The sequence below is a fragment of the Zootoca vivipara genome, chromosome 13 (assembly GCF_965207765.1).
Source record: "Zootoca vivipara chromosome 13, rZooViv2.hap1.1, whole genome shotgun sequence".
NCBI lineage: Eukaryota > Metazoa > Chordata > Lepidosauria > Squamata > Lacertidae > Zootoca > Zootoca vivipara.
Genome location: NC_142596.1, coordinates 49381000 through 49391282, shown reverse-complemented (window position 1 = coordinate 49391282; position 10283 = coordinate 49381000). Strand labels below are relative to the sequence as shown.

The 10283-nt window shown below is 49.3% G+C and overlaps 1 protein-coding gene across 2 annotated transcripts in view; it reads left to right on the top strand.

Moving 5' to 3' along the window:
• Nucleotides 1-218: 218 nt before the first annotated feature.
• The window catches only part of MICALL2 (MICAL like 2), a 51169-nt gene continuing 41104 nt past the window's right edge, over nt 219-10283 (top strand). For both annotated transcript variants that reach the window (XM_060282492.2, XM_060282491.2), the window contains exon 1: nt 219-964. In XM_060282492.2, the coding sequence (XP_060138475.2) occupies nt 822-964 (143 nt within the window). In that variant the 5' untranslated portion in view covers nt 219-821. The remainder of the gene's footprint in view (nt 965-10283) is intronic.

Sequence of the window (10283 nt, the reverse complement as noted above, 5' to 3'; positions counted from 1 at the left end):
ATAGGATCAGGCCGGGGCACCCACTGGACCACTCCCGAGTGCACCGGAAAGTAAGCACGGAGAAGATCGCCGCTGGAGGCCCGAGCGGGGAGATCCAGGAGGCGGAGTTCGGCTCGTCTTGTCCCGCTCCCCGCCCTGCCCGCCGCTCCAGGCTCGGCCATTGGCTCCCCGGCTCCCCCCGCCGCCGAAGTTTTCCTTTCCCTCCCCGCCTCCTCGTTCCCACAGATCCGGAGACTTAAGTGTCTCCGGCTTTCCCGCCGGAGCCTCCCGGACGCGATCGCTGCTTGCGGGGCTCCCTCCGCCCGCCCGTTCCTACGGGCGCCTCTGGGGTACTTTTTGGAGAGGTCGCGCGTCTTGGCGCACGTCGGAAGCGCCGCGGCCGCTTTCCGTTCCACCGATCGGCAGCGGGGCTGGATTTGCGCCGGCGCTGCTCTTCCTGGGCACCGGATTTGGGGAGGGTCTCTCGCACAGAGTGCCCGCCCCGCGCCCCGCGACAATTTGGCACATTTTGGAAAGCGCGACGTGGCTGGCAACCAGACCTTGCCCCGCTGCTAGACACGTGTGCCGGGGTTTTCAGACAGTTTTGCCTGCAGCTTTCCTCGCCTCGCCTCCTCCTGCTATGGAAAAAGGAGGGCGTGGGGCGACTTGGGGGGCTGGGTAGGGGCGGGGAGAGCTTTAGACGGCGGCGCACTTCGGAAGACCACCAGCGTCTCGCGTCTCCAACCCTGCGCTGAGCAGCCCAGAAGCCAAGGCGAGGGGCTCTGAACGGCTCTCTCCTCCTCCTCCATCTCCACCTCGTATTTCAACCCCCCCCCCCCAAGATGGCAGCTATCCAAGCCCTCCAGCAGTGGTGCAAGCAACAGTGTCAAGGATACCGGGATGTCAGCATCACTAACATGACCACTTCTTTCCGGGACGGCTTGGCCTTCTGTGCCATCCTTCATCGCCACAGGCCGGATCTCATGTGAGTTCTACACAGAGCGAGGGAGCTGGGGAAGGGGTTGCCTTAGGGGTCTCACTCTCACCCCTTTGCAATGAAGGACTTGGTGTGTGTGGAAGAAGAACACTTGCGAAGCGCTGGGGGGGGGGATGATGGAAGGCTGGCAAGTTCCTGGCGGGTAGAGCTTTCAGAGGGGGGGGGTCCTGCTGGAATGACTAAGTGGCACCTCCATGGACAGATGCAGTCTACCAGAGGTTTAAGCCAGCATGGTGCAGTGGTTAGAGTGTTGGGCAAAGGCCTGGGAGTGACCAGGGTTCACAGAATCGTAGAGTTGGAAGGGACCCTGAGGGACACCTAACCCCCTGCAATGCAGGAATACTCAGCTGTCCTATACTGGGATCAAACCTGCAACCTTGGCATTACCAACACCATGCTCCACAACTGAGCTATATCTCAGAACAGGCACACACTCTCAACCTGGTCTACACTGAGGTCCAGCTCCGAGGGCCTTCTGGTGGTTCCCTCACTGCGAGAAGCAAAGTTGCAGGGAACCAGGCAGAGGGCCTTCTCGGTGGTGGCGCCCACCCTGTGGAACACCCTCCCACCAGATGTCAAAAAGAAAAATAACTACCAGACTTTTAGAGGACATCTGAAGGCAGCCCTGTTTAGGGAAGCTTTTAATCTTTAAGAAATTAGTGTATTCTAATATTTCTGTTGGAAGCCGCCCAGAATGACTGGGGAAGCCCAGCCAGATGGGCGGGATATAAATAATAAATTATTATTATTATTACTTCACAGGGTTGTTGTGAGGATTAAATGAGGAGACAGGGAGAACCACGCATGGTGCCCTGAGCTCATCAGAGACAAAGGCAGTATATAAATGCAATCAATCAATCAATTAATAATAATAATATTTAAAATAGGTGGAGGCAACTTCTTCAGGGTCAGCTGAGGCTTGTGGTCCAAAGTTGCTCCTACGCGAGATGAAATGTCAAAGTGCTCTGATCAGAAAATATGATGCGAGGATATCTCTCTTTAATAAAGGTAAAGGGACCCCTGACCATTAGGTCCAGTCGTGACCGACTCTGGGGTTGCGCGCTCATCTCGCATTATTGGCCGAGGGAGCCGGCTATAGCTTCCAGGTCATGTGGCCAGCATGACAAAGCTGCTTCTGGCAAACCAGAGCAGCACATGGAAACACCGTTTACCTTCCCGCTGTAGCGGTCCCTATTTATCTACTTGCATTTTGACGTGCTTTCGAACTGCTAGGTTGGCAGGAGCTGGGACCAAGCAACGGGAGCTCACCCTGTCACAGGGATTCGAACCGCCGACCTTCTGATCAGCAAGCCCTAGGCTCAGTGGTTTAATCCACAGCGCCACCTGGGTCTCTTTAAGTAGTAGTAATTGCTGATGTTGGGGACCACATGACATGCTGGCTGGGGCTGATGGGAATTGGAGCCCAACAACTTATGGAGGGCGCCAGTTTGCAGAAGGCTGCTTTGGCCCATAGAGCTTCACATTCATTAACATACACACCCAGGCATCTAGGTCGACCCAGTAAGCTTCCTTATCAACTTGCCTTTGCTCTGAAATCATGTTCCAATGTCCACCTCTGTTTGTGCCTCCCCTTTTCAAGTGAAGTGGGTGGTGCTTCGTGAGAGAAGCTTTCTTCCTTGTTATGGGATGCCGTCCCCTGAGGCTCACCTGGCAGCATCACGGCTTTCTTTTAGGCGCCAAGTAAAAAAAACCACAAACCCCACTTTTTGTTTGATCAGCCTTTTAAAAAGTTCTTCTGTACTTTTAAAGTGTACTTGCCTGCTCCTTCCCCCTCAGTTTCGTCTTGTGTGCTTAAAAGCAGACAGACAAACAAACAAACCTGTAACTTGCCCTGGAGTCAATCCGGATGAAGGGAGGTTTTAAAAACATGCTCATTAATTTTGTCCTGACAATCCGTACAACAACCCTGTGAGGTAGGGGTGGTATTAGTGCTGCAGGGTGGCTTGCCAAACTCCCCCAAGGGAATTCATGACAGAGGTGAGATCTGAACAAATTTTTTCACATAAAAGCAAAAGTGATAATAGAGAGATGTAACGGATAGCCACTGCCGATAGCCTTTACCTCTGTGGATTTCTGCAATCTTCTTTATAAGCCATGCAAGTTGGTGGCCATTATCACATTTTGCAGTAGGGGACCACACAATTTGTTGTTTAGTCGTTTAGTCATGTCCGACTCTTCGTGACCCCATGGACCAGAGCACGCCAGGCACTCCTGTCTTGCACTGCCTCCCGCAGTTTGGTCAAACTCATGTTCGTAGCTTCGAGAACACTGTCCAACCACCTCGTCCTCTGTCGTCCCCTTCTCCTAGTGCCCTCAATCTTTCCCAACATCAGGGTCTTTTCCAAGGATTCTTCTCTTCTCATGAGGTGGCCAAAGTATTGGAGTCTCAGCTTCACAATCGTCCTTCCAGTGAGCACTCAGGGCTGATTTCCTTCAGAATGGATAGGTTTGATCTTCTTGTAGTCCGTGGGACTCTCAAGAGTCTCCTCCAGCACCATAATTCAAAAGCATCAATTCTTCGGCGATCAGCCTTCTTGATGGTCCAGCTCTCACTTCCATACATCACTACGGGGAAAACCATAGCTTTAACTATACGGACCTTTGTAGGCAAGGTCCTACAATTTAACTATGCGCTATGTGGATAAATTATTTTTGTCTCTCCTGAACCTTCCAATGTTCAGCTTCTCAGGATATCCTCTAGTATTCTGAGAGAGGGAGCAAAATTTTTATCTATCCACTTTCTTCATGCTATGCAATTTTTTTTTATAAACTTGCATCTTATCCCCTCTAACTTGCCTTTTCCCTAAACAAAAAACTCCCAAATGCTGTTGCCTTTCCTTGTAAGGTTGTTGATCCATCCCCAGGATTATCTGCATTGCCCTTTTCTGAACTTTCTCCATCTCTTCCATATCCTTTTTGGGGTGAGGTGACCAGAACACTACACGGTATTCCAAATGCAGTTGCACCTGAGATTTGCATCACAGTGTCACGATATCAGCATTTTTCTTTTCAGCTCTTTCCGTAATGATCCCTAGTGTGGAATATCAATAATTTTGGTTGCCCTTTTCTGAACCTCTACAATATCCCGGGTAGCTCAGCCGCTAGAGTATGAGGCCCTTAATCTCTGGGTCATGGATTCAAGCCACACATTGGGCAAAATATTCTTGCATTTTAGGGGGTTGGACTAGATGACCCTCATGGTCCCTTCTAGTTGATGGTACAATCACAGCAAGCCCTGGTGAGATCAGCTGCAATAGGGAGTACTTGACTGGGAGCTGTGCAGCACAGCTTGCCCCTCCCATTTTAGCAAGTCCCCCCCCCTGTTTTGCCCTAGATTCACACTAGGGCTGCATGCATTGACCCCAAAGCTAAGAGGTTCACTGATCATCCCCCGAAACTTGAAAATTAATTCAAATTGGCAGCTGCCGCCCACAAAAAGCAGGATGGAATTCCAAATCATAAATAACAAAATGCAGCCCCCCCCTTCTCCTCCCCAAGTAAATTCATTGCAGGAGCAAAAGGATTAAGAAGCAAAGAAAAAGGAACTGCCTTCTCTTGGGATTTAAAAAAACTAAGAGGTTTTCCACTGGCCTGTCAGGGATCCACTATATCACCCTCCACTCCCGCAGACGAGGGCCAGACAAAGGAATCGCTCACAACCAAACTTCGCCCACCGGATGATGCCATTCCTGTTGAAACCCCAAACGCACATGATGAATGAACTCAGTGGTTATGCATGACCGTCTGAGCCACTGTGGCATAATGTGCTCTTGTCCCACTTCCTTCCATGTGACCGACTCTGACGAAGGAACTAGTGGGAAATGAGAAAGAAGACAGCTGAGCGGTCAAGCGGTCAAGCTTACCCAGCCCTCTCCTCTTGTCTTCAGCACCAACGGGTCAAAGAATCGTAGAAATGTAGAGTTGGAAGGTACCCCCAAATATCATCTTGTCCAACCCCCTGCAATGCAGGAATCTCAGCTAAAGCATCCCTGACATGTGGCCATCCAATCTCTGCTTAAAAAGGAAGGAGAGTCCCCCACCTTTTGAGGGAGATTCTTCCACTGTCAAACAGCTCTCACTGTTCGATCCACAGATGGATTCAATAAGTTTTGCTCTGTTCTTAAGAACCCATCTGTTTCTGGACCTTTGCAATGGAGCCTTCCTGGGAAAAAAACCAGGATTCTTATCCCAAACCCTTTCTCTTGATTGCATCTGTGTTTAAACAGTGTTTATTTCTCAGCAAACAGACACTAAACTTACCCCTTGGAATGTGGAGGCTAAAGCAAATAGTTTAGATGGAAAGCCTGTTCGCCTGTTATTGTTTTGACTTGCTTTGCTAACAGGTCTGACACATGTTTGGCTGTTTATACATCATCCACATCCTTCTCGGGAAAAGCAGGCGAGGGTGGGGGGGAGGAGAGAAGTGAAACAGAATCTGCTCACTCAAGGGCTTCCCCCCCTCCTTCTTTGATGATCACTCATAGCCGAGTAAGATTGTCTTCCATGAACACGATCTTAACAATAAGTCCGTAAGTGACTGTGGAGGCCAATTCTGGATCTATACTTCCTTCCACAGTGGGGACATAATGTATTTTTTTCGCTCCATAAGACGCACCTGACCATAAGACGCACTTAGTTTTCAGAGGAGGAAAGAGGAAAAGCCCCATTTTTTAAAGGATCAGCTCAAAGTTGTTGAGTTTTCTTTGCAAAGGGAAAAAATCCTGTTCAACTGACAGTTCTAGAGCTTCTGATAATCTAATCAGCCAGTCACATGTTGCTGGGGAAACAAACAGTCTCCCTCTGCAGAACATTCAACAATGGAGGCCTGGGCAAGGGGGCAGGGTGGGGTGGGAGCTAGCTTCCCTTATCTCCCTCCCTGATCTCTTGCAATCAGCTGCTGATTTAACACCCCTCTTGTTAGCCTTTAGCTCTTTCTTAAAAAAAAAAAGCATGATCTGCTTTTTGCCCCTGGGCAATTCGGCTCCAAGGACCACACATTCACTCCATAAGACGCACAGACATTTCCCCTTACTTTTTAGGAGGGAAAAAGGGCATTTTATGGAGTGAAAAATACTGTAGGTTTCCAGATGGGAGTTGATCATGGTGGGGTTTGCCAAGCGTGCCTTCCTCTTAGCATGTTTCTCTCTTTCATCCTGAGTTTGAGCGTCCTCAAAGTCCATGACACTTTTGGTAAAGGCTGTTCTCCAACTGGAGCACTCGCAGGCCAGTGTTTCCCAATTGTCGGTGTTTATACTACATTTTAAAAGATTTGCCTTGAGACCATCTTTAAACCTTTTTTGTTGACCATCAGAATTACGCTTTACATTTTTAAGTTTGTAAAGAGTAGTTGCTTTGGAAGACGATCATCAGGCATCCACACAACATGACCAGTCCAACAAAGTTGATGTTGAAGAATCATTGCTTCGACACTGGTGATCTTTGCTTCTTCCAGTACACTGGTATTAGTTTGCCTGTCTTCACAAGTGATGTGTAAAAATTTTTGGAGACACCGTTGATGGAATCTTTTGAGGAGTTGGAGATGGCGTTTATAAGTGGTCCATGTTTCACAAGCATATAGTAAGTTTGGCAGTACAATAGCTTTGTAAACAAGCATTTTGGTTTCCCTGCAAATGTCCCAGTCCTCAAACACCCTGCACTTCAATCGGGAGAAAGCTGCACTCGCAGAGCTCAGGCGAAGCTGGATTTCGGCATCAGTGTCGGCCCCTGTAGAAAGATAACTGTGCAGGCAGGCAGAAGTGATCGACACTTACACCACTGAGTTGGATTTGTGGCACTGCAGAGGGGTTATTTTGTGCTTGTTGGTGCAGCACTTTGTTTTTTTGGGGATGTTGAGTAATAGGCCAAGATTTCCATAAGCTTCTGCAAAGATATTTAGGATGGTTTGGAGGTCATCCTCTGAATGTGCACACACTACGTTGTCATCAGCATGCTGAAGCTCTATGATGGAAGTTATGGTAACCTTACTTTTTGCTTTCAGCCTATTCAGATGAAAGAGCTTTCCATCTGTTCAATATATGATTTCTACTCCGGTGGCAGGTTTCCATTTGACAGAGTGTAGGATCATGGTGATGAAAATAATAAATGGGCTGATAACACAACCCTGTTTAACCCCTGATGCCACTGTGAATGGTTCACTTTGAGAGCCATTGTTGTCTGCAATTGCTGCTGCCATAGTATCATGGACGAGCCGAAGTCATTGCCTCCAATGTTTGACACACACACACACACACACATACCGCAAATCTACCTTAATAATGGGAGAGCTTAGTGCTGGGAGCAATGCACATACTTTTTCCTGGTCATCTTTATAGCGACCCTGCGAGGTAGACCAATATGATTATTCCCACGTAGCGAGGGAGCTACAATTCCCAGGTTTCCCTGCTTCTTATTCTTCTTTCTTCTTTGGCGATCACTCGTAGCCAAGCAAGATTGTCTGCAGCAGTGCGAGGGCAATAGAGGGGTCTCCCAGAAACTCCCAGCACCCTATAAAACCACAGCTCCCAGGATTCTTGGAGGAGCTGAACTGGAAGCTGACCTGAAGCCGATTTGTGAGCGGAGGAAGGAAAAATCTGTCGTGCTGAGGATCCAGAAGTAAAAGCGAGCCTTCACCAAAACTGTAGAGAAAGCAAAGAACTAAGTACTTTCCTGCCTCTGTCCTGAATCAGCAGCGCCTGAGCCAGGAGAGGCGGCTGAGCTCCTCTGTATCTCCATATCTTAAAAACCTTCATTGGGGTTTTTTAATAAGCGTTGGATGGCCATCTGTCATATAAGATCGAGTTGAGATTCCTGCATTGCAGGGGGTTGGACTAGATGACCCTTGGGCCCCCTCCCCAATTCTATGATTCTATGAAACCACAGCTATTTAAAGTGGCATCACAGCCCTTTATTTATGGTGCCAAGTGGGCTTTGTCTCTTCATTATTTAGCCTCCTTTTTCCCTTCTCGTGTATCTCTTCCTGCTTCCTGCCAGCCCCTCCCACCTCCCTCAGGCATTTCCTTGAACCTCTCTCCCTGCCTGTTCTCTTCCCGGCCAGGGAATCAACTTTCCTTGCAAACTGTGGCAGCGGGAATCCTTTTTCACTGCCCCGGTGTTGTTCTGAGGGCACGGGATTCCCCTCCTTCTCCCCGCTTTCCCTTCATTTCCACTCCTGTTTCATTCCTGCATCAGGCAGGTCTGTTTGACCTCCTGTGCCTTTAATAGTTGTGTAGAAGTCGGAGGGTGGAATTTTATGCGGTGCCGCTTCTCGCTTGCAAAATTTTCCTTTTTTAAGCAGCTGGGAAATGATAGAGGAGGCCGCATGCCCTTGAGGAAATCGCTTGGCTTCTACTGAGTGGGGTTCTTTTGCACGGCAGGCAGAAATCAACAGGTCAAGCCTTTCCCAGGATGTTGATATGATTATGATGCTGCTTCTGGAAACTTCCCACAGGCATGTGGGGGTCAGTGACTCAGGGTCAGCCTCAGACCCCTTGTCCTTCCTTGCCCTGAGCTGAGATGCGAGTACGGGCAGGATCCTTCGGGGGAGTGGAGGACAACCAAGCAACTGTTTCCAGCTTCTCTGCCTTGTTTGCATGTACAGGAAAGGATAAGCTCACATTCCAGCAAAGGGCAGTTCAGAAAACTGCAGAGCAACAGTATCAATTTGCAAACATCAAGTAAGATGGGACTAGTGAATCCAGTTTGCATTCCCGGAACATACTGGGACTGCTACTTGCCTGCTATTATGGTTTTGTTTACTATATTTGTATCCCACCTTTCCTCCAGACCCTTCTCTATTTTGTCCTCAACAACAGCCCTGCAAGGTAGGATAGACTGCGCCGGAGCAAATGGCCTGAGGCCAGCCAGTGAACTTCGTGGCTGAGCAGGATTTTGAAGCAGGATTCAATCCTCTAACCCAGGCTTCCTCAACCTCGGCCCTCCAGATGTTTTTGGCCTACAACTCCCATGATCCCTAGCTAGCAGAACCAGTGGTCAGGGATGATGGGAATTGTAGTCTCAAAACACCAAGAGGGCCGAGGTTGGGGAAGCCTGCTCTAACCATTACACAGCCGGACAAACTATTGGAAAGTTTTAGCTGTCTAGCTAATGTGGAAACTCTGTTTCAATCTCGTATGCTCTTTGGGTCCTGTTTTTGAAGAGGAATGCTCAGATGACCAGATTTTTGAAGAGGAATGCTCAGATGACTTTTCGGTTCTTCCCCCACTCTCCCCTGGAAATGGGGTGTCTCAGCCACCTCTCAACTAAATTTCAGGCTTCTAGCTTGAAGCGTTGCCAACTAACCAGCAGAAACTTTCCTGCCTTGCTCCTGTGCCTTTCAGAGGGAAGTGTGGCCTGCAGCCACCGTTGAGGACTCTGCATTATCACTTGCTAATAAATGTGTACAGATCGAGCTGTGGTCGAAGACACAGGTGTAGAGCAGGGGTCAGCAAACGTTTTCAGCAGGGGACCGGTCCACTGTCCCTCAGAACTTGTGGGGGGCCGGATTATATTTTGCGGGGGGGGGGGAATGAACGAATTCCTAGGCCCCACAAATAACCCAGAGATGCATTTTAAATAAAATGACACATTCTACCCATGTAAAAACACACTGATTCCCGGACCGTCCGCAGGCCGGATTTAGAAGGCGATTGGGCCGCATCCGGCCCCCGGGCCTTAGTTTGGGGACCCTGGTGTAGAGGCTGGTAAAAAAAGTTGGCAACCCTTAATGGTCATTGGGACCCAGGTGGCGCTGTGGTTAAAGCACTGAGCCTAGGGCTTGCTGATCAGAAGGTCGGTGGTTCGAATCCCTGTGACGGGGTGAGCTCCCGTTGCTTGGTCCCAGCTCCTGCCAACCTAGCAGTTCGAAAGCACGTCAAAATGCAAGTAGATAAATAGGAACCGCTACAGCGGGAAGGTAAACGGCGTTTCCATGTGCTGCTCTGGTTTGCCAGAAGCGGCTTTGTCATGCTGGCCACATGACCTGGAAGCTATACGCCGGCTCCCTCGGCCAATAATGCGAGATGAGCGCCGCAACCCCAGAGTCGGTCACGACTGGACCTAATGGTCAGGGGTCCCTTTACCTTTTAGAAGGCAGAGAAGCTAGTTTTTCCAGAACTTTGAGACTTCTTCCTGCTTTTACCAGCTGCAATTGTTCCTGGACCATGATAGCTTGGCCACAGTAGTTCAAGATTGGATTACTGCAATGCACTCTATGTGGGGCTTCCCTCGCACTTGATGCTGCAGCACGATTGCTGACAGGAGCGAGGCCTTGTCAGCATATAACACCTGT